Raw genomic sequence first — 25,824 nt, 5'->3', positions numbered from 1 at the left:
AAAGGAAGTGAAAAACTGAAAAAATATATTTAGTTATTAAGGCTGTGTAAATGTTCAGTTCTCTCCCGCCCCCATCCCCACTGCTGAAAAATATTAGTTCAACATTTTGACTGGAAATTGAATGAATGATGGATGGCTTGTGCCTAATTTCATACTACAGTAAAAAAATGCAAAGGATGAGCAAACATTTAATGCAAAGCACCACATCAAAGCCAAAACGAATAGTGAAAATGAATAGTTTACTTTATTACCAGTCTGAATACAAATTTTTGCAGGCCACAATAAAAAATACAGAGTTTGTACATTGAAAAAGACTGATCCCAAACCATTTCCATGTGTGCAGGCACAAAAAAAGAAAGAATAAACAAACAAAAAGCAGATAATCCATATTCCGGGGGGCTGAAAATATCGATAATCAAATTTGAAAGTTTTTAGTACCACAAAGTGTAAATGAGGATCCGGAGTTAAGGGCAAAAAGCTAATTATTTGGTAAAAATGAGCCTGCAAAACAAACCATGATTACAATTTAGTGCACCAAACAAGAATGTATACAAAATTAAAACCAAACTAGACTAGGGGATGCACCGATACTGGGTTAGTTTTGCATTTTGTTTTAGGTAATAATAGCTCTCCAAGGTCATGCGTCATTATGCAGTCGTGTCATGCCCATATAAGCAACTCTGGGTATAAAATGTCCGTATGGGGAAAAATGAATGGCGTTTTGGAAAAATGCCGCTACTGTGTGTTGTGGTGAACAACAATGTTCCAAACTTGATCCGTTTTGTCCTGTTTAGGTTTCTTCACCAGTGTCAGTGGATCCTCCGAATTGCGCACAAATAATATGTACATGCTACAAACAAGCTAACACTGCAATGATGCTGCATGGAAGTAAGTCTTATTAATCTTCAACACTGTTATAAACATACAACGGCTACTCAAACTGCAGCCTAAAAAACTGCCAAAGCAACTCAGCTACCACATTTAACAAAGCTTGCTGGGTATTTTGGTGAGGTCAGCCTCTTGATGGCAGTTCATTGCACAGCAGCATTACCTCATATGTAGCAGCAGTCGCATTTCAGCCTTGTAACTCAGAAGACACAGCAAAGATCGGAGCAAAAATGTTTAAAAACTGCTTTTCCATTTACCACAGAGCACAACAGCAGTGATTTTTGGAAATGGAATTAATTTTTTCCTCTTAGAGAAAACTAGCTTAGCTCCAATTTCCCCACAATGAGCATGATGCTGACAACAAAACTCGCTTTAGGAGCGCCAAAAACTGATTAAAAACAATTTCAGGACAGTTCTATGTAATTTCCTGCGTGGGGATGTTACGCTGTGTGTCAATTTGGTCACTACTCTTACACGGGACAGTGAACAACTTTCCCAAAAGATTCAATTACTACACAATCACAGTATCGGTGCAGCTCTATTATATAAATGTGTATGTATATATGTATGTATATATACACGCACACAAACACTCAGACACACATACCACAGTGGGTGAACAGTTTTGCAAGAAAAGCTGACAGTATTTCCTCTCTAACCCAATGCAGTCGTTCCTGTGGCGCGTCTAAATTCCCACGATTCAAAAAAAGAGAAAAATAATCATTTGCTGTGCACCGGCATGTGCACACTGTTAGAAAAACTCACTAATCAGAAAACAAAAAACAGCACTACTTTGTTAGTCACACAAACAGAGAACCGAACTAAGACTCAAGACAGAACCGAAGTGGACACTGCACTTGGAAAGACGAAAAGAAAGGACAAAAACAAAAAACAAAAAGAAGAAAACAGTTTGCTCACACTCTTGCCAAAGGCTGCACTGAGACCGGTTTGAATGTCATTCGATTTTTATTTTTTTAGTACTTTTAAGTAAGCCATCATAAACTGCCATAAAGTGAGGTATGAGGTGTGAAGGCCGCGTCCTAGAGGAGGACAGGCCAGGTTGCAGTATTCCGGGTTTTATTAACCGTGTTCGTAGCAGCATTAAAATCTGAGAAAGTCAGTCACTGGACCGATCTGTGTTCCCTGACTCAGAGTTTAAAAAAAAACACAAAAACCAAAACCACAAAATAAAATATATATATATATATTCCAAAGAAAATCATTGGGGGGAAAAAAAAAAAACCTTCACCAAAAGCACTACCAGAAAACAAAACCTTAACATTTCAGAAACCAGGCTGAATAATAGCAGTACTAAGACACTGTATCTGAATGGCGTCATCTTGTGGACAATCAGGTTACTGAAGGGGGAAAAAAACATGAATGGAATGGTCCAACATTTTCTAAAACCTGCAAATCACTAACCAGTCCACCCCAGTCGTGTATAAAGTCATGGGGTAAACTACCGGCATCATTCTGTTTTATTAATGCTTGCAGTATTTTTTCATTTCATAGCGGCAGATAGCTCAGGTTTGAACTAGACAAAAATGTACATTTTTAAATCTGTGCGATTTCTGGAGGGGAACAGATAGTAAAGCACCACCTCCTGGCCACAAACGTCTTTAAATTTAAAAACAAACAGCTGTATACACTCTGAAAAGGTGAAATCCCACCAATTATTCAAAATTTCTGCACAATTAAATCCTTAAGAGCAGCCAGTCAGAGTTGTTGGATGTGAAACGCTCCATTTTACTCTCTTTTAAAAGGCTTTAAGGGTTCTTTAGTAAACGGTTCTATGTAGAACCATGAAAACTCAAGAAACCCTTCGCATAAATAAAGGGTTTGGCAGTTCTATACAGACAGTTCTATACAGAACCTCTATGAAAAGGGTTCTATATATTCTTCTACTGTTACAAGCCTGACACCTTAACAATAGAAGGACAACTTCTGGGTGCTATATAGAACCATCTACAGCACATCCTCCTCTAGTCTGAAGAACCCATTTATGATAAAGAATCATGTAATCATGCAAAGGGTTCTTTGAGTGTTCATTGTTCTATACTGACCCATTTTCTTCGCTAAAGAACTTTTAAAGCACCATCTTTAAGAGTGCAGAGGCAGAAATGTTCACCATTATGGTGGTGATAGGAAACCGACATCTTACGTTTTTAATGTCTCTAAAACTTCCCTCAAAAGTCATTACATAAAATGGCGATGGATGCACTGCCTGATGTCTGAGACGTTAGTTCTGAAAAGGTTTTGGCCTAAAACATACTTTTAAAATCCATTCATGGCTGAGGTACATGTAGAGCACATGATTTGTTTTTTCAGATTTACCACTATTTTACCATCATTACACATAAAAACTCAGTTTTAGATAGCAAATAAAATGGCTATATTTGTGTTGTAGACATCACGACCCCTGGTTCCTATCACCACCACTGTAAAGAAATCAACTTGACTGAATGAATTATGCTGAAATTCTAAAAAATTGGTGGAATTGCCCTTTAACAGTTTCCTGTTTCAAACATTCGCAAAACGTTATCAGCAGATAAACTTCTCTGATCCAGAGAGGGGGAAAAAAAACTGGAGGTTAGGTGTGTTAACTGGGGGCAATGAACAGTTAAAGGGGGTCAAACAACATGATTTTAAATGATATGGCTAATTATGTCAGAGTAAAATCTTTAATGCTAACATACACACAAGTTTATATCTAGCGCTTCCGCCAGCATTTAGCTCAAAAAGACAGACGGAGGTGCAGAGATACGACCCCCCCTCCCACCACACACACACACACACACACAGAGGGGGAAAGTAGGTTGATTCACCTTTGTCCAGTACACAATGTGAACCTCAGAAAGAATGAAGCGAAATTTGCTTCTTTTAAAAGCAAATAAGTCACAAGCCCTGTACTTGCTTCTGTCCAACACTTAAGACGACTATCAGAGCATATCTTTGTCCAGTATAATGACAGACATTTGCAACCAAATATCCAAATATATGGAGCATTTATACATACAAGCACGCACACATGCATGTATGAACAGACGTACATACACACATACAGTATTCTGAAAGTCCATTTTTGTTTGTTTTTGTTTCCAGTGGTGTTACAGAAAAAAAAAAAATGCAATGTAGTGTGCAGGCCTCCCTGTCACCAGGGGGCACCAGAGCGTAGAGGTGGAGGCGGTGGTGCTGGCGGGGGGAGAGTGGCACTGGTTTGTTTTGCTGTTTGTTTGTTTGTTTGTTTGTTTGTTGCTGGGGTAGGGGGGAGGGGTGGTTCAGTCCAGCTCTGGTTGACGGGAAGTTACAATATTGAAATTATGAGGTAGCGCTGAAAAACTAAAATTACTTCTCCTCCTCTTCCTCCTCCTCTTCCTCTTCCTCAGAAGACTTAGATGGCTGCTCTTCTTTCTCCTGAAAGAGAGAAGGAACAAATATTCATAATTCATACTTTGAAAAGTAAAAACTTGTTTTTAAGTCAGTAGCAGTTTAAATAGTTTTTAAAGGGGAACTCCACCAAATTTTTCAACATTGCTCTTTAACAGCTTAAATATGTAGAAAAGTCATTCAGAGCGGTTTGTTATGAAAATCTCCATTGTAGAGAAACTTAGCGACTCAGAATTGTTCACAGTGGTGGTGATAGGAACTAGACGTCTGAAGCATTTAATGCTTTTAAAAGTGACCCCACCGTAGGCTATTACAGGCTATCAGGGAAAGCTGATTGATGAAAACAAAAAAGATGCTAAAATTGTGAATTCAACAGAATATTACACAACGTGTAAATAATAGTTTTGGCTGGAATTCCATTAGACTGCGATACCCCCGGATGGAGGACTGCTGCTTTAAGTGAGCTTTGTGATCAAGGCCTGTGTGGGTGGGTCGGCACATACTAACGGGATGACTCCAAGTAGGTGCAAGAACTGACTTTTAATCGATGGGACACGAACAAACACTGAACAAAAAGCAATAATATATATACCCTATTTTAAAAATAAAATTGGAGCAACAGCCATGAGGCTGTACCCTAAGCCCCGCCCCAGCCTACACCAAACCCCAACCCCGGGGTACATAGCCAACACACACTCAACACATACTGCACAATAACAACATAGCATACACCTGGTTGCAACCCATGACAGTATATACAAACATTGCGTATATAACGGTCATGATCACTTTAACCGTGTTTTTCTTTTCGTTCCGGGACCTGTACGAGAGCTGACCCCTCCTCCCTGCGTCAGTGGATCCGTCCAAATGGGATAAGAGGAGGCCCTGCTCTCGCCAGCATCCCTTAAAGGACGCTCATCAAAGGAATACAGGTAAGCAACCTTTTATAAACCTTTTATATCATTCAAGTGTCCACTCAACATCACAACTCCTGATGGTTGTACTAAAAGTCTCCAGAATGTTTCGGGGCTGGTGATGGGGTGTACAGCTCACCACACCAAATTCCCCTTCAACAATGACAAATCAAGTTTAGCATGCAGTTAGCACCAAGCTCACCAGTGGGATATAAGCCTTAAACACTTAACATAAATGTTGAATTCATGTCACAAACTTCAAAGGTTATAATAAGACTTCCCTGCTTATTTGTATTCCATTTTTTTTTAACCAATTTATATGTATTTGGTTACTGTGTTCAGGAGCCCACTGTAAAAACAGGCTTCATTCAGTCTCAGGAGGGGTTTTCCATGCTACAATAGGGAAAATATATAAATAAATAAATAAAACGCTATCACCTGTCCACTTTAAAATGAGTGGGTGAGCAGCTGTCTACAAAAACTGACTCACTGAATCAATCAGCCACTGACTCATCGAGTTAGTATTTACTGACTGACTCACTAGAGTTCAACCCCTCCCTCATTTTTCTCTCATTCATAAAAAGCAAACGGCCTGTTCTCTGGATAACTGACTCATTCTGGAGTCATTGAGGGAAATCTGGCAAATGTAAATATTTTCTCAATGAAAACAGCGGAGTGGAAACACTCACATGAGACCACATGAGTAATATCCTCAAAACAAGTAGTACAGTTTTTCAAAGTTCAGTTTCTGCAGGCACAACTGGGTCAGCAGCTCAAACGTATAAGGACACCCACCACTACTTTTAGGGCTGCGCAATATGACGATGCGTTACCGTTATCGTGAGAAATTATTTACTTCTAGAGCAGGGTTTAGCAACCCAAATGTTAAAAAGAACCATTCTGTCCTTGCAACAAAAATCAAACCACTTTAGGAGCCACATTATTTTATGCGCATTTGGCTGTAAATATGACTCCATATGTGCTAATGTCCTAGTATAGGCTAAAAAAACACAACATAAAACACTTACTTTGCTCTGGCTGAGCTAAAGCTTAAAGCATAGCCGCTTTTCTCACATCTCCAGCAGGAAACTTTTCTGCAATAGTAAAACAGTTTCTTCTATTCTTTCGAGGCTGAAGTCAGCTTCTTATTTCACCAGATTTTCTTGAATTTTCCCGTTCCACCTTAAACAGTGTCTAAAGCTTCAGAATATAACTACTGAACCATTTAATTCTAACAAGCAGCTGGCGAATGAGAAGCAACTTCAGCCTTGTGAGTAAGTCTGCCAGTTTCTCGCTGCAGATTAAAGGTATCAGGAAACCAGCTGGAGCAATAAGTGCAAACAAGTCTTCATCTCCAAATTTTTGTTAGCTATTAGCTAAGCGAGACTGTTGTCTGTGTTGCTATGGTGACCAGCAGACTGCGCTCTGATCTTCAGGGTTAAAGGATAAATTAGCAGATATACATTAACTTCAGCATTTAAGACCATTTATTGTTAAAACTGTGTCATAATGATCAGCAGAGCTTTATTTTACTGCAAAGGAGGATTATTTTATTTCTTAGCTACAAATCAAATTCTGCTGTGGAGCCGCAACAGGGCAGCAGACCCCTGATCTAGTACGCTGAAGAACTGCAGCTTGACAACAACAAACAGTATACAGTACCAAATTTTTTCTTCAGTTCTTTCTAAGAGTTTACTTTTGGCAAACCTTTTTTTATGTTTTTAAATAGTTTTAAATAGTTTTTAAAAGGTTTTAATGATGTATGTAAAACACTTAAGTTTCAAAACATTCCATTCAGTCCAGATATGAAAAATAAGCTGCAAAACAAAACATCCCGTTCTGAATCGACTCTTTGTGAGGCGGCAGCAGGTTAGCCCCACCCCTGCATGCTGAAGTTATAAGGAGTGCCCCAGCCTGGATTATTACAGGGCAGCCAATCACAACAACGCTTATCTACATATATCCATCTCAAAAGGCATACGTAAAAAAAAGCTTTTGTTAAATTCTAAACGCTAAAATAAAAGTGAATGGCACAAAATTGTTAGAAATAAGCAGAAATACAACTATAACAGAGGAAAAATGTTGAACATGGGCCCTTTAAATGTCACTGCTGTTTCACGGATGCATTTTGCCCATTCCAACTTTGTAAAACCTCTCAAAAACTAGGTGACGCATTTAAATTATGGTGAAGCAGTGATATTTTCGCCATATTGACCCTCCCTAAGCTAAATCTCTACCTTAATTTAAAGCCTGAACTCCAATTGGTGCTCTGCAGCTACAGTTGCTGTGCACCCGCATTTATGAATCAGCAACAGTCACTCCATGAAATAACCGTTCAAAGGAAATGTTTATCAAACTTGTGGGCAGGATAATGAGAGTGGCCGCGCGTGACTCAGGCCTGCAGAACTTCTGGGGGCACGTTTAAATATTTTAACATGGAAAAGAACCAAAACACTGTGCCAGAGCTGTGCCTCATGTGAGAGGAATGCACGGAGAAGAAAAGAAACTTGTGACAAAAGGGTGAGCTGAGGAGGGAGGAGGATTTGGTTGGGGGATCTGGCAACCTCACTTGCAGAGTGAAACAAGAATAAAATGTAAGAAAACAAAAAGAAAAAGATTTTAAAAGTTGTTTCTTCTTAAATGAAGCATGAATAACGGTAATGATGAGCAAGGAAGTGTGCATAAAGGAGAAAAAAGACCGAAGGGGGTGGAGAACAGAGAGGGGATAAAAAAAAATGGAAAGAGAAACATGGGGGGAGAGTGTGGAAGGGCAAGAGAAAGGCAGGCAGATAAAACAGTGAGAGAGACACAGACGCAGAGAAAGGGATGAGACGAAATAGGGGAAGAGGGACGAAAGAGATGAGAGGGGAAGATAAAGAGACGAGAGAGAGAGATACATGAGAAAGGAAAGGGGGACAAGAGATCAAAAGACGAGAGAGAAGAGGGGGAAGAAAAGGGGACATGGGAGAGGACAGACAAGAGAGGGGGAAAGAGGGGCGAGAGGAGAGAGAAACAGATGAGAGAGAGAAGAAAGAGGGGCAAGAGAGACACAAAGGGTGAGAGAGAGAGAGAGAGAGGAAAGAAAACACACACCCCACACACAACCTCATGAAATCCCTGTTCTGATTAGAAGCCAAATGCAAATGTTTTCGGTTGTTGTTGCCCCTGGCAACGACCCTCCACATTCTCTCACTCACTCACTCACACACACACACACACACACACACACACACACACACGATATACAGAGGACAGGTGAACGATCAGAGGGAGAACACTCCCCAGGTAACTGCAGAAGAAACCTCAGAGCAGAGTGAACGTTCACTCAGAGTTCAGTGTACTGAAGTGCAGTGAACACTGAGACCGTCAGTAATAGAGTTCTATACTAACTGCTTTCTTAGGTCGTCCTCTGCGCTTTCCCCCTGCAGACGCTGTCGCAGCAGCTGCTTTCTGAAACAGAGAGAAACAAGAAACACATGAGCCAACAGAATACAGTGAGAACTTCCTCTGGATCAGAACGAATTCACCATGTATTCAAATTCTCTCTGCAGTAAAACACACATGAAAAAAAAAAAACTGCAGTGAACACTCCTGTTTACTCCAATTACTGGGAGTGTTTATTTGCACCAATTAATCTAATTACTCTAATTAAACTGCAAACAGACAACCACTAATAGTCCTACATTACAATAAAGTCTCCCTACAGCTAAACCGCATTCTCTGCACTGACTTTTTCCCTAGGTCTGCAAATAAATCTCCATTTTTGTTGATTGTTATTTTTCTACATTATTTCAACACACCTGCTGTCCTTTAGGTCTTTTGAAAATTTCATGATGAATGGACCAATAGAAAAATGTTCTAAAGTCACTTGGAATAAAAGCTCTTTACATTAACTTACACTGAAAGGTAGGAGTGTTTTTGTCTTCTCCTGTAACTATTTTGGAGATACCCGTTTTTCTTTGGACAGTGACGATATGTATTATGCATATATAGATATATACAGATATAGATATTATAAGCCTAAACTTAATCTTAGCCTCATGAATATGGGGGAATAAAAAAAAATAATAAATAAAAAAAATCAGGGGATCTCTGTACTGAAAATGCACAAAAACAAAGGAAAACACAGTAAAATGTCCACTAGAGGGGGCTATGAGTGAACACTGGCAGATGGCCAGAGGGCAGTGGGTTCATTGGCTATTATGTTGGAAACGGACATGAACTGCACACAGGCCACTCCAGTTCATTGGCCACCTGGTTTGAAGCTCAGAGACAGCTGGCAGCAGCGAGCAGGCGCACACGGAGCATTAATACCAGGGATGGGTGTACATGTGCATTGTGTAGGGAAGGGAAGGGGGTCAGCTGTCGTCATGACAACAGCAGATGGAAAGGAAAGCACCATATGCGTGCATGTGCGGGTGCGTGTGGTCGGTAGGTTTGGGTGGCGTTGTCGTAGAGACGGCACTTATCAGGTGCACCTGCATCACACTGCATGCCACAGGAAGCTACAGCAAGACAGGAAGTGAAGGAGGAATCAACCAGTTTTTGGTTTCATTCGTAGGCTTTCGGTACAGAAAGCCGAAAAAGGAGGCTCTGACGGCTCTTCAAGTGGTTTTCCTGAGCGTTACAGAATAATAGCGCAGCCATAAATCAGTCAAAAACAGAGGAAGGCACTCTGCATCTCAAACTAGCCAAGCGGCACAGCACGACTCAAACAGCTCGTTTAGAGATGAACGTTCAATCAGCTTTAGATTTAAAAGCTTAACTTTTAAACCGTGCTGAGTAAGAAAAAGATTAGGAATGTTATCCTTGACATCATAGACACGCCTTTCTTTCTACAGCGCTTGTGATGAACATGTTTTAATTTGGATGATGCAATTTTTGCTCACAGTTGTCATACAATGTCAGGACGCAGGGCCACAATTGTCCCCATATGTATAATGTGACATTATTAGCTTTATTACTAGTATAAATAATTTATATACTAGCTGTATGTGGTCAGTAACCATTGATTTGCTCAGAAAAACTCACATTAGATTAAATACAAATAACATTAACACATTAAGTAGTGGTCTGTTCTCATGGCAGCCTGGCATTATTTGTAGTCATCATCCAATGCCTTGTTTGTCTATCATTATAAAGTATTGATTAATTCCAGGGTGCTAGTGACAGTATTTAATAAATCCATGTGATGGCTGGGGGCCCAGGAGAAACCTGGAACACAAACTTTGTTCTTCAAACTCTCTTTTAAGACAACTATTTCTTTTGGATTGCATTTCTTTGGATTTATTCCAATGATATATGATGTTTGTACAAGCAAAAACATACAATATACATAAACACACACACACACACACACACACACACACACACACCCCTACCTTACAGGTTCTTACACATGCATGACAAATGGGATTTATTATTACTACATAATCGTGGGGATTATTACACAAGCACTTGCATGTGTGTCTATATTGTGTAAAATGCAAATGTGACATATGTCAGAACAAAACCCTGTGTCTACATTTTTGTTGTTTTGCAGTTTGACATAATTTGAAAATACCTGTTGCCTTTAACATTGTATGCAAATTTCATGAAGAATGGACCAACAGAAGTGGCCAAAATATACTCGGAAAAAGTCTGGTGCCATTAATTTACACTAAAAATAAAGTATGTTTTCCCCTTCTGCTGTCATCATTTTGGAAATTCAAGGTTTTGTTCCAACAGCAGCAAAATATATACACCCCTGCATTACATCTATATATACACACACACACCGTATGCTTTATATGCAAGAATCTACAAGCGTTAAGGCTCTTCTTAGCTTAATCCCAAACCTGACCTGAACCTCAGCAAGCAAATAGAAATGGCTTTGCACAGTAGCATTTTGTTAGTCCTGTGGGTCAGCAGTGTTTCCCAACCCTGGTCCTGGAGACCCACTGCTCTAATTGTGTTTTTCCTGCTCCCAACACACCTGATCCTACAATCAGCTCATTAATAACCCCTAGAGCAGGGCAGAACAGCAGGCCTCAAGAACTAGGATTGGAAACCTTGCTGCAGGTCAGCCCTATTTCCCCTTCTTTTACTGATATTTTTTTAATCCTGAAAATGTACACACACTTACTTTGCCCTTGGGTGCTGTAGAGCCGGCCTTGTTTTTGCTGCCCTTTGGTCTTCCTCTCGGTCTCTTCGGTGTGGGGGATCCACTCGGCTCCTGAAGGACAGAGACGGAGGTGAATTACAACATACATTTATCCATGGAGAGATCTCAGCACTGCACAGGACTGAGCAACTTAAGGCTAATGTAGCCTACAAGTAATGGAAGCCAGTGCCCCACCAATTAACACAAGTAATCACACTTGCTTCAAACGATGTGTGTCTAATAGTCTTGCTCATTTGGTGACACTAACACTTCAGGCTTCAAGATGCGTCTGCTACTATTGTTTTTGTGTGTTAATCTGAATTAACATGATTACAAATGATCTGAAACATCTCGATTCTGTCATTAAACAAGGTCTGCGGTTTGACATTCTGTTTATGATCAGAAGCCTCAAAGCACTGCACTGAATACACATCTCACACAGCCACTGAAAACATGCGGTTAACACCACGATGTAGAGGCACGCAAACCGTCATTTCAGCTAATGTCTGAGGAAGACTTCAGCAACACATTCACAGAGTTCCAGTAGTGATTCTCAGTACCCAAACCCACATACCTGCAGATATCGGTTTGATGCAATTTTGCTCACGGAAGGTATCAGTGTGTATGCTGGTACTTTTGTACTTCTTACATAAAGCCAAATCAAAATAGCAGCGCAGAAGGCGTAACAGTACTGAGGTAGAGAAGACAGACTGTGTTGCTACATCAAGTAGTTTGCTTGAAGGGTCCAAATCTGTTAGCCCACTTAATACTGTCAATATCTACAATTGGCGTCATATCTTCTATGTATGTAGCATTTGAGATCTAAACATCAAGCCAGACATTCTTGCATGTAAAGTTAGCATGTAGTTCTGACTTTTAAATGATTTTCAGGCTGTACAGGGCAACTCACAGCAAGGCACGCGTGTTGAACGATTTGGGGAACATATCTAATTGCCATTAGATTCATTCAGCATTTTCATGCATTTTCAAACTCAATACTGTTTAAAGTTTTGTTTTTTTTTTTATAATGATTAGTAAGCCCCAAAAATAGTGCAGCAGACACACACAGCATATTTTAAGCAACTTCAGTAACCAAAGAAAATGCATGGGTGTGTCCATGATAAAGGCCCCTCCCTCCTTACTCTGATAGGACACACTTTGATGCCCACTGACAGTTTCCATCAAAAACTGTAAATACGCATGTCTATAGTTTCACATTTCCACAGACTGGATTTTTTTGGTGTGATTTTTTGATGTGTGTTGTCAGAACTTCACGCTAGTACCGGTCAGACGACATATCGTAGAAATCCTTGCATCTTGAAAACGTAACTTCAGAGGAGACAGGAACACATTCCTAAATCTCAATGTAAGCAGATTCTAGTCAAAGGCATTTTGGATGATTTCAATCCATCTGTCTGGCAAGTAGGAGTGAGGTTTTTAATATTACGTTTTTTAAAAATATATAAATAAATAAAAAAAAACACACACACACACACACACACACACACACACACACACACACACACACACACAAACTCCAATTTGATTTGACACCAAAAGGTAGGTTACAATTCTACTGTCGTGATTGACAATACACTGAACACACAGATACAGTCAGCAGTATTAGTGCTGTTTGACTATGCAGCACATTATGTGAAATGCTGAAGGAAAGGCATCAAAGCCAGAGTTGATTAACGATTAACCAACTAATGACAGTTATCAGACAGAAGAATTTGCCAAAATTTGCATCCCTGCTGCATTGAAATTGGTACACCCTTGCACCATGTCTGCAAAGCAACTTCTCTCGCAGTGAGATAGTAAAGAATGAATGAATGAGTGAACCATGCCGCCCTGTTCTGCTGACAGCAGTAAGCAATCACAAAGCAACATACTGCAAGCGTGTTTTCTGCCCAGGTTCAGGAGTCAACTGTGCGCTGCTCTATGCAATCTCTTAAGAGGAAGACTTTGTTGCAACACAAAGAAAGCCCTGTTCAAGGTCAGTGCAACTGACACCGGTTGCTACTTTAAGACTAACAGGTGGCACATAGCTATTGGTTGCCAAATTCCTTTAAGTGCATCAGGCACGTCGGGAGGAAACCAGAGGCTGATTCAGACCACAGTTCATAGGGGGCAACGAGAGGAAGAGCCGTTCAGATGCTTCATCAGTGTGATTAAAATCGCAACCTTGGCTATAAAGACTGCTAAGCTCTCATTACCCATTCATTTCTACTGCAGCAATACAATAACAAACAGGAAAAAACACTAACCTACTCTTTAGCAAGAGGATTATACGGTAACTTAAAAATAAATAAGTGCAGAGAATTAAATCAGAAACTAAGAACTGCTTATTATAATTATATAATGTTATAATGTTTATATAAATTATAATGTTTGTTATGTCTACATTATTTCTGCTGTTTGAGCAGAGAAATGTCAATTGACAACATTTGCATTTAGGGCATTTGGCAGAAACCTATTCAGCACAGTAGTCAGATTACAGCGATAACCAAAGGAGTTAGGAGTCTTGCCCAAGGACGCTCACAGGTGTAGTGAAGTGTTCTTCAGGGAATCGAACCCCAGCCCCAAAGTGCTATATTAAACGATGAAAGTGGAGAAAACCGAAATCATATCAACTGGTAAAGCACCCCTGAATCAAACCAAAATCATAGCAACTAGCAAAGCACTGCCAAATCAAACAGCCATGTCAGCTAGCAAAGCACCACCGAACCCAAGTGAGCAATATCAATTAGTGAAGCACAGCCGAATCAAACCAAATTATAGCCGTTAGCAAAGCCCCACTGAATCAAACAGAAACCATCCGTTAGCAAAGCACCACTGAACCTAAGCGAGCCGTATCAGTTAGTGAAGCATCTCTGAACCAAACCGAATCATAGCAGTTAGCCAAGCATGGCCAAATCATAGTGATTCATATCAGCTAGCAAAGCACCACTGAATCAAACTGAATCATCAGTTAGCAAAGCACCTCAAACCCAAGTGATCCATCAGTTGGTGACGCATCGCTGAATCAAGCTGAATTATGAAGCTAGAAAAGCACCAAGCCAACAATCATTAACAAAGCAACAACAAACCAAACCAAATCAGTTAGCAAAGCACCACTGAATCTATTAGTTACTAAACAACTGTAACTACTCAAGTCTGTTCATATGTGCAAAAAATTGTATTATATCAGCTGATATTATTGGTCACAGTAATTATTTTTTAACAATTAACATGGAATTCAGTGCAGGGACACTGAAATACCACAATAAATAAAACATCGTGACCTACAGTATTTAATTTGACCCTCTGAAAAACAAGCTTACTGTGAAAACCATAGCATCCCATTACATGAAAGCGACACCATTCAAATAATGCAACATACAGGAGGTGAACGCTGAGCTAAATTTGACCCTCTTATCAGAGGCCAACTAACGATTTTATGCTAAAACTTTTTGGTAAACACATTAAAATACTTAACTTTGATATAACTGAATTATTTATGCTTTTGAACAAGAATGTCAGAGTGGAGACGGTTCCTCAAAGGTTCTTTAGTAATATGAATTTCTATATTAACAGTTCTATATAGAACAATTTGCATGCTTAAATGATTCTTTGCATGGGGAAGTGCTGCTATATAGCACCAAACAGGGTTCTGCTATAGTTACTATGTCAAGCTTGTAACAATGGAAGAACCCTTTTTGGTGCATTACAGAAGCCATTCCCAAAAAGGTTCTATATAGAACACATTCTCCATTAATCTGAAGAAGCATTTCACCATGAGAAAAAAAATTTAAGAACGCAAACGGTTCTATATAGAACTCTAGTTATATAAATTTCTATATTAAAAGAACCCTTAAGGAACCATTTTTTTTAAAGAATGTACGGGAGTAAATCTTGTACTGTATCTTTCAAACAATGAGAACTGAAAATTCTCCATCAGCTATAAAATCTAAATACTGAATTTGCACCTAATTGGAATAATCACAACCAAAAGATCTTACATTTATGACCTTTCTCAAAACTACGACTCTGGAACATACTGAGAGAAATTCGCCAGGGAAACTTAAAGGGGACGGATTTAATTATGCAAAAGTCTAACACATGTACAGAAGAGCTATAGATGAATACGTGTTTATCACAGATGAACAGAGTGGGGGGTTTTGGTTTAATCACAGAGAGCTCCATTGTGCAGCAGCTGCTGGCCATACTTCCGTTTGGAAATTCATGCTCAATGTAAATACAATAGTATGCATGTTTTTCCTGGAAAAGCCAGATGGATGTGTGTATGGAGAAAATTTTAGCAATGTGTATATATAAACAAAACGCACACTCAAGGACATGCACTAACTTACAAGCAAAAGTCTTGCTTAGAATGGGCTCAGAGGCCCCACGAAAACAAAACTAATATTAAAATACCACAAACTTTCCTACTTTTAGTGGAGCTCCACAGGTTGTGCCATTGTGTGCACACACTGCATGCCATTGGGTGCTTTGTTACATAACATTAAAGGGCCCATATCCTACAATTCTCTTGTATTTTATCATTCCCCCTTCCACAAAAGTTCTTTTCATAATTAATTTTTGATGATTTTTCTATTTTCTATCCTCTCTGTATTACCTAGAATTGAACAAGCTGTTTCTTACTGTGCCTTTAACACTTCAAAGTGTAAATGAGCTCTGTTCTGACTGTTCTCCGTCGTGCCATATTCAAAAGAATCCTTTGCATGATTAACTGCTTCCTTGCATGGTGAAAAGGGTTCTTCAAATTGATGGAGAATGCACTGTATGGTTCTATATACAACCTTCTTAAAAAGGGTTCTATAAAGCACCACAAAGGGTTCTTCCATCATCACGCTCTCAAGCTTTCTCTACTAAAGACTCCTTGAAGAACCACGTTTAAGTGTGAGAGTTGATTGAAATTTAACCTAATCACATAGGGCTTGTGAACTGCTTTTAAATGAATTCGACAAATCAGAAGCAACCAAACATCCGTGTGCTGTGACATCACAACCACAAATAACTGGCAGGATGGTGCACTGCGTCAGGACTTCAAGCCTTAAGCCGAAAAGAAAAGGGAGAAAAAAAAAAAGAAAAGGATACGCTGCCCTTCTTGGCCACAAACAAGGGGGCCAAAACATCATCAGCTTAAAACATTCACAATTTAAATCGTAATGGCAATACTGGCCAGAACAAAAAAACTCGCAATTATATATTTGGCCAAAACTGTTCATGGGCCCTTTAAAGTTTTTCACCACTAAAACTGCAGGTACCAACTGTTGTCTAACAGGCTCAGCTGGATAACTAACATCTACTGACACTGTACAAACATGCACTGAGATTTTGTATGCCTAGTAGTTATAATAACAGCTATTATTAAGGCACAAACTCATTGTGAGAAACATCAATTTGGCGCAGCCCCTCTAAAAATCCTTCATGCTCAGACCTCTCCTTCCGCTTTTACAGTAGACTGTATAATCTCACTAACAAAACTGTATGAGTCAATTGAATTTTCCATTTAGGGCCAGACATGTTTGAACAAACCTCCTTTTGCATCTCTGGGACTCTTTAAAAGATAACTAGCAGCATTACCTGCACCATACATACATGCTATCAGTTCAATTCACAACAGGTATTGTAAGGAAGCCAATTTATTAGACATTTCACAAAAACAAACATTTACATATATCCATCTGTTCAGGCCTAAAAGCAGTTTATCCTCACCTATTTATGCTGAAGTTAGGAGAGTTTCAGCCCACAATGCTTTCTGAATTGGGTACAACATAGGACAGCCCATCAAAGCAGAGCTCATTTATATAAAATGAAAGGCACAGTAACAAAAACAGCACATTTGAAGGTAACTAGTAAAGAGTTGTTAGACTAAAAGTAAAATTAAAGAGAAGAGTGGGATATGGGCCCTTTAAAGTTTAAGTCAGGAACCCACACCCTTCTGGCGAGCGTGAGAAATTAGCTGAAGGTGTTTACTACTGCACCCCTCCCCCACTCGATGTGTCACTGGGTTAAGAGTCCAGTGCTGTGGTTAGCCGTCATGGCTAAATTTGCATGCTTGGGAGACACCTCAGTGTTTCCATGCGATGATGAGTAGTGACTGTTTTTGATGCAGTTCTGTTAAAATAATCTGCTGCTGACGTGTGCAGATATACGATGCGTGCCACCGCGCTTTGTTTATTTACACCTTCTGTCTCATGTGGTTAGATGGGCGTATGCGTCATCTGAACAACATGGCGCATCTTGTTTACACAGGGACAGAAGAAAGAGATGCCAATTAAGAGATAATAAATGTGGCATGTGTGCCAAAAAAGGGACCAATTAGATTGTGTATGCATGTACATATACATATATATATATACATATATATATATATATATATATATATACATACATATACATATATATACACACACACACATATATATATACATACATATATATATATATACATATATATATATATATATATATATATATAAATAAAAACGATAGAGAGAGAGAGAGAGACATGTATATATAGTAACATTATGTACTCAAGTATTGTTATCTAATATAAATTATTTAATTATAAATTTAAAAAAAAAAAAAATGTTACCATAAAGATAATGGTTCTACATAGAACCATGAACAGTCAAAGAACCCGTGCATCATGAAAGAGAGAATGTGCTTTTTGAAAAGGCTTCTATATAGCACCAAAAAGCGTTCTTCTATTGTTACAAGCTTGTGCTATATAGAACCATCTACAGCATATTCCCCATCAATCTGAAGATCCCTTTGATCATGCAAAGGGTTCTTTAAGTGTTCATGGTTCTATATAGATCCATTTTCTTTACTAAAGATCCATCACTTTAAATGTACTTGGTGTCTGTTAACCATGAATGAACTTACACACTGTCCGAAGCCAAAATGAAGTCTACCATCTTCTAGTGTTAACAGAAACTCCACTTTGGGTGGGATTTAACCACAAAGATGATTAAAACTTCCTGATGAGGGCTGGTGCTGTGGGCTTTTATTATCTATAGGCTCCGATTATAGTAGTGGGTATTAACCCACTAATCCAGCGCCAGCTTTAGCTCCAGTGAATGACAGATCAATGAGCCAACCACAGCGCTCACTGCTACCCCTCAACCAATCCCAGAGGAGCTGAGCTGGAGTTAAGTGGGTTATTGCTGGTTTAAAGCTCTCATGTTACTGACTTCAGTCAAACTGCCAGGCCAAATTACACCTTCATGGGCTGGAGGAGCATCAGTGCATGTAGGATGGGTTAGAAAAGGAACAGGTACAATGTCTGGAACACGTCAGAAAACCCAGCATCTGTTTTTATCTGTACATAAATGGTAACCTATGACAACTGGTCCAAACAATAGCACACACACACTACAATGTTTGCGTACTTTTGGTTAGACCTTAGCCTCAATCGTAACCTCAATGAGCACTCAAGCACGCAAATGACCTACTAATCCATACATAACAGACAAAAGCATAGAGAGTCTTAATGGAGATTGAGAGTTCACCTACGGGTGGATGCATGTGATAAAGCCACTTTGTACAGACTATTAAGTATCTTCACTATATGCATACTACAATTAAATACACAAGCTGATTTCATAATGCATTAACCCATTTACACTCAGATTTTTCATAACACTCCTTTGTAACTCCCTTTGATTCTTTCATCTGTGTGTATTGAAAAAGCAGTAAAACTCCTAGACTCACATAAAAAAGGCATGCATTAGTTGCTAGAGGCCTTACATTGGTTAACACATTTATCATATTTTATAACTGCCTGAAAGCATACAGGTCCCATCACTATCCGTACAACTCATCAGTGCCTCAAGGGAAATGAGTCATACTATTTCTCAGCCCCAGTTTTGTTCCCTTCATGAACTAATCAAGTACATTATTTTAAAGAAAAAGACACAGAGCAGGATTATTTCATGCATATGAAGACTATGCTAAGGGCTCTACACCTTTTAACGGGGAGCTGATTTATCCAATCAATCAATAAATAAATAAATAAATAAATAAATAAATAAATAATCTAATTACATGCTTGAGATGTAAACAAAGTCATTCAGGGTGTTTGTGTGAAATGCTCTGTTCTAGAAAAACATCAAGTAAGAACTGTTCACAGTGGTGGTGATAGGAACCAGATGTCCACTTTTAAAAGCCCCCTTACCGAAGGTTATTACATGAAATGGTTTGATATATGCTGCATGATGTCTTTGTATGTGTGTTTTCACCCATTTATTTTGACCATCCTTATTTTAATAATTTACGGTGGAGAGGTACACAGGTGGTTGTGAGGCAAAAACTCCTCAAAGAAATCTTTTTTTTTTTTTGCAGATTAACTACTATTTTACCATCATCAACACCCCATATAAAACTCAGAAGACATATAGGTTCACTGGTGGTTTTGGATATATAAATAAATAAAACGGCTATATTTGTGTTGTCATGGTGACCCCACCACTGTAAAGACATTAGTCTTTACAAATCAACCATTTCACACCAAACCACACTGAATGACTATTTACATCAACAACTGAATAATTCAGAAATTTTGAAAATTTGGTGAAATCCCCCTTTAACTAGCAACAAGTAGAACCACAAGCACTGTACCTGTGGGTGTTTCCTTGGTCTTCCACGGCCTCTTTTCTCTGCCCCATCCTTATCTTTAGGAGTCACGGTGTCCTTGGCAGTGTCGCTCATGTTGTCTTGCTTAAGGATAAAATAAAACAAATAAAAACAAAAAACAAACAAAAAATACATATCAATTAGAGTAAAAGTGTGTGCAATATAAAAAGGCATCCAATAAAATTAAAAGCTATAAAAATGACCTGCCTACTAAAATCACACACGTAAAAAAGAAGGTTCTTTAAGTGTGCTTTAGCAGAAGCAATGTTTGTATATAGAAACATTTCATGCTTAAAAAAGTCTTTGCACAGTAAAATGGTTCTTCAGCTTGATGGAGAATGTGTTTGTGGTTCTATATAGATGGTTCTATACAGCACCAAAAGGGTTATGAGCTTGACACATCACAGTACGAGAACCATTTGTGGTGCTATATAGGACACATACAACACGTTCTCCATCAATCTGAGGAACCATTTCACCATGCAAAGCATGCATTTAAGCACGCAAATGGTTCTAAACAGAGCCACAGCCTTTACTAATGAGCCCTTGAAGAACCATCTGGTTTTTAAGTGAGCAGCAGACACTCCTGTGGCTTTAGTTAGCCAGGGCAGCTCGTTTCTCTACCGGCGTTCCGGTTGTTTACAGCATGCAAAGAGGGCCCAAACCCAGAGAGCTCCCGGCGCTAGTGCAGTCCCCCCAAACGCACGCGCTACGGGCGGACTGTGTATCAGGGCGCAAAGCTCGCGCGGTGCAAGTGCAGAATTTAAATACCTCGGCTTGCAACTTCGCTCTGAGTGAGTGTGTGAGTGAAGTGTGATAGCTGGGCGCACGAAAAGCTACAGGAGCAGTTTTCTACGGATGCCCAGGAGCTCCAAGAACTCGAAGGCGGAACACGCAATGGAAAACACATAGTTGCAAAAGCACAACATGCACAGGAAAGAAGCATGCACCAGCAAGACCAGACAAACAAGAGACATGCACCAGAAAGCATGCATTTTAAAAGGGGCAATGCATAGGCAAGTAAGCATGTATTGGCGCCTTTTTTTATTTAGCGCCAAGCACGGTGGCGCACACGAGGCTCAAAGTTGGCTTCCTATACGAATTTCCCCGTTCCACCTTAAATGGTGCAGCAATTACACTCTGGCGGCTCGGGCGCCAGAATGTAACTGCTGCACCATTTAAGGTGGAACGGGAAAATTCGAACAAGAAGCTGGCGAATAAGAAGCTTCGTGTGGACACACAACACAACAAAACAGCTCAATCCAAATCACCATAACCCAGACAGCATGAATGCAAAATCGACAAACAAGCCTGATATCAGCTTAAATAACGCTAAAGTCGAGTCGGATGATTTAAAATCGACACAAAATTTCCCAGCAAGCAGCATGTTCCCCTGAACAATAAAGCATGGGTCCATGCTAAGCTAGATAGCACTGCTCAGCAATAATGCACCAACTTACTGCTGCTGAATTTACAATGAATAGTGCAGCATGAAACCTGCTTTATCAGCCAAGTCTCACTGATACTGAAATAAATACTAATAAATAATGCAAGCAATAGTCTCCCAAGCTTTTGGTTTAAAATGCCTTCATGCACTGGAATCAGGGAAGGGAGAACAGGCCCGAGCACAGAGAGAGAGAGAGCAAAAATATGAGGAAGATTTTTCATTTGAAATGAAAATTACCTTTTTCGAAATAAGCAGTGTCGCGAAAGCAGTCCCAGTTTGGTGAACCCAACGAGCCCTATGTGCAGGGAGTGAAGGCTGCTGCCTGCCTGGCTGCTTAAAGGCCTCTCAGGGCATTTTAAAGAGGCTTCCTCATGGGCCAGAGCAAGGCAGGGCGGGGATATGGTAAGCAGCCTGCCTTATGGGGGCTTGCACACAAAAGACCACTTCATTTGCACAATATCATATACACAGTTCTGTTCTTTTGCTTGTGGTTGTTGAAAATTCACTAGTAGCTATGAATTTCTGTGTGTTCTAACTTTTAAAGCCCATTCATATTCCCCAAATTGTAATAACTGTGTTGGACTCACTTATTATTATAATTTAAGTGAGGTCAAAATGTTAAGGCGAACAAAAGACAGTTAAGCTGCACAGCTAATTTTTTATACCATATGCCTTTTCTTTTGCGAGTGCCTTTTACAGGACCAGGCCACAGAATTATACCAAAAGCAATTTGATTACCTCATATAGTTCTTCTTTTCAGTGTGGATATTCAGCTTTATGAGTTCATGAGTTCATATTCACTTGCAACTATGGTTATTGTGTGGATAATACTGGAACCTTTATAACATATACCATGGTAAAACTTAGGTTTATAACATATTTTACTAGGCTACTTCCATGTCCATGCCATCTGCCATTATACTCTAACAGTGGTACTACTGTAGGTTGCTAGTAGTGAACTCACTTTCAAATTTACTAATATTGTTCATATATTATATGTTATATAATATTGTGTGTTGTAGTCACTTATCGCTGGAAATTTCAGTGAACTCAAAAAAGATGCATAATATTGCATACCATACTATAGTTCCTTATAGTATCTATATTTATAGGACATTTAACTATGTTTCTGCTATGGTATCTTATGATAAGTGTGGCTGTTATACTTTGAACATCCCATGACTTCACTGTCATACTATTCTTACACTCCTAATGACACTCCCATAGTTTGCTGAATTGAAAATGATTCAGCCTTTTTGTTTTATTGCTTTTCCTCTCACTTGGAGTTCTTCATTGAAGTAGTTAAGATCCTATCATACAATTGGTTTGTGTTGGAATCATTTATTATTGCTAATCTGATATACTTATATACTTATTTGTGTGTGTGTGTGTGTGTGTGTGGATATTCACCCATACGAAAATTCACTACAGTTTTACTATGCTAGTTCATTTTAACTATGGCTGTTTTATCATTAACAATGATTCTACCATGAACTACTTACAGTGCATAATGTTAGCTATGTTTACAGCACATTTATGATTCTGCTATGGCGTTACTGTGCTATTTTATGGTATCTGTGGTTGTTGTACTTTTAACCTACCATGATTTTACTATTGTGCTTTTATTATGTTGACTTCTTGGTACCAACCACTCTCATAGTTTACTAGCTGTGAGCCATAGGTGAACATCATCAGACTCCATACACTGAAAATGATTCAGCTTTTCCCTCCTTTGCTTTTCCCCTAACTTCATTATTCCGATCACGTCATAACACAAGTTTGTGTTGGAGTCAATTATTATTGGAATTTTGACAAACTCAAAAAAGGCAACAAACCATGTGCACAGTATTACATCTCACCTCATGTACTGATATCCTGCCTCTCTTACTTTGAGTATGAATATTCACCCATGTGAAAACTGACTGTGGTCAGATTTGACTGTAGTGGTTCATGGTAACTAAGGCTACTGTAGTCAACAATGATTCTACTATGAGCTACTATAGAGCGCATTTATCTGTGATTCTGCTATGGCTTTACTGTGATATGGGTAACAACTGTGGTTGTTATACTCTTAACCTACTATGATTTTACTGTCATACTTTTATTGTAGTAATATATCACTCTTATCAATGCCACTCCCATTGATTGTTAGCAGTGGACCCTAGGTGAACGTCATCAGACATGGTAGACTTTTTTGTGTATTATAACTAAAAGCCCATTTATATTCGCCAGCGTTGTTCAGATCAACTGTTTGAGTTGGAGTCACTCATTATTATCATTTCAGAGAAGTTAAAATATTAAGGCGAGTAAAAAGCTGGTTAAGTCACGCAATGTCAGCTAATCTCTTTTGTGAATGGATGTCAAAAGCACTAGGCCATAGGTCAATCTCATCAAACAGTGTGAAAATTATTTAAGTTAAAGTTCATTTAGAACCGCTAGTGAGATTCAGATGATATCATAAACTGTTTTTGCCTCTGATAGTGATAGCAAATGAACAATATGCCAGTTTATTTGCACAGTATAGTATACTATGCCATAGTACCTTATGGCACATATGTTTATAATATATTTAACAATGATTCTGCCATTGCTTTTTCTGTCTTATATAGTATCTATGGTTGTTAGACCCTTATACCATGATTTTACTGTTGTCCTTTTATTGTGGTAACTGTTAACAATGGCACTTCTATAGGTTGCCAGCAGTGGGTCATAGATGAACATCATCTGACCCTTTAAAATGATTTAGACTTTTTGTTTGAACTCGTCTGTTTAGATTCACCAGTGTTGGTAGATAACACCATAACTTGGTATTGTGTCCAATAGCAATAGCAAACAGGTTACCTCCAGGTTACTGCCAGTTCATTTGCACAGTATTACAGTTACTGCTCACTTCTTACACCGAGTCTGTCCTTTTATGCATGGACAATTCCATCACTTTTTCAAAATTTCTGCATAATTTAGTGGTTGAGATGTAGGCAAAGTAATTCAGAGTGGTTTGATGTGAAATGGTAAAATGTAGGGACTCAGATTTCTTTACAGTGGTGGTAATAGGAACCAGGGGTCACCATGAGTACAGCACAAATATATACATTTAATTGTTATCCAAAATGTCCAGTAAACATGGTTTTATGTGTAATGTTGATGATGGCAAAATAGTGATAAATCTAAAAATAGGTTTTCTTTGGGGACTATTTTTCCTTACAACAGCCTGCATGTACCTCTCTGCATTGAACAATTAAATAATCTGCAATCTTCTATCTTAAAACTATCATAAAACAAACTTTCAGGCATCAAGTGAAGCATGTATAACCATTTCTTTTAATAACTTTCTGTGAAGGAGCTTTTAGAGGTGGATGTCTGGTTCCTATCACCACCACTGTGAACAATTCTGACTCAGTAAGATTTTCTATAATAAACCTCTCTGAATGACTCTGTTTACATCCTAACCATTTAACTATGCCAAGAAAAACCCTTTAACAACACCAGGCCATAGGTGAACCTCACTGGACACTGCAAAAATTATTTAGATCATTTTTGTTTACATTTACAAGCGTTGTTTAGAAACTGTCATAATCTTGGGCTGTGTTGGAGTTACTTTCTGCTGGGTTTCTATTGGAATTTCAGTGATCTTAAAATGTTAAAATGAGTTATTTACTCATACATGAAAAAACAACAATTTGAAGGTTATTTTACACATTATTAAAGATCATTTCATATACTTGGTCTTTTCTTTTGTAAATGCTTGTTAACAGTGCTAGGCAATAGCTGAATATCATTAGACCATGTAAAAGATACAGTTGTATGCAAAAATTTAATTCTAAGTACAAAAACGTTCAGAGAACACATTTAACACATTGCTGAAACAAACGGAATGTAAAATGTGGCCTGTGCATAAGTTATGGCACACTGTGTATGTTTTCTTTTTTTCAATATGTTAGACTCAATATGTTAACATTTTCAAATTTGATACCTTTTGTATATGACTGTATATAGTATATACATTTTAAGTAATAACTTTTGTTAAATCCAGATTGTAACATAATCTATTCTAGACTTGTGTTACTTCATTTTTAAATGCTCCAGCTTATTGATTCAGGTTTATTGTAGTTGACCCCTGATAACTGAATTAAGTAATAAATCTACAGGCATTATTGTTCAGCATTTGGCTAAATCTAAAGCCCAAATAGATAAAGCACACTTTAAAAATCACAGCACTGGGCCATTGCTGAGTATTCGTGTATCATCTTTCTTTGTAAAGTTTGAATTTCTCTCCAAAGCAGGAGACAAAGGGGGAAGACGTGGAGAAGACGTGACATGCCGAGGCCATCAACACCTCTGACGGAGTTAGTGGACTGTGGATTGTGTTGCAAATGGGGATGAAACGTTAGGCCCAAATGCCT

At 38.8% G+C, this 25,824-nt stretch overlaps 1 protein-coding gene across 4 annotated transcripts; it reads right to left on the bottom strand.

The window, feature by feature from the left end:
- Positions 1–3,702: 3,702 nt before the first annotated feature.
- On the bottom strand, positions 3,703–21,801 carry hmga1a (high mobility group AT-hook 1a). Of its 4 annotated transcripts, none has more exons than XM_036592159.1 (5): positions 21,662–21,801; positions 19,963–20,061; positions 11,314–11,403; positions 8,580–8,639; positions 3,703–4,302 (listed from the first exon to the last, which is right to left on the bottom strand). In XM_036592159.1, the coding sequence occupies exons 2-5, from the start codon at positions 20,050–20,052 to the stop codon at positions 4,234–4,236; spliced, it is 309 nt and encodes a 102-aa protein (XP_036448052.1). In that variant the 5' UTR covers positions 20,053–20,061; positions 21,662–21,801; the 3' UTR covers positions 3,703–4,233. The 4 variants fall into 4 exon arrangements, with proteins under 4 accessions (XP_036448052.1, XP_036448053.1, XP_036448051.1 ...); XM_036592160.1 differs by having other exon boundaries at positions 19,963–20,057; positions 21,662–21,789; XM_036592158.1 differs by lacking the exon at positions 21,662–21,801 and adding an exon at positions 20,749–21,026 and having other exon boundaries at positions 19,963–20,057.
- Positions 21,802–25,824: the final 4,023 nt, after the last annotated feature.

This window comes from Colossoma macropomum, unplaced genomic scaffold (genome assembly GCF_904425465.1).
Source record: "Colossoma macropomum unplaced genomic scaffold, Colossoma_macropomum, whole genome shotgun sequence".
Taxonomy (NCBI): Eukaryota; Metazoa; Chordata; class Actinopteri; order Characiformes; family Serrasalmidae; genus Colossoma; species Colossoma macropomum.
This window is presented reverse-complemented; position numbering and strand designations above follow the sequence as displayed.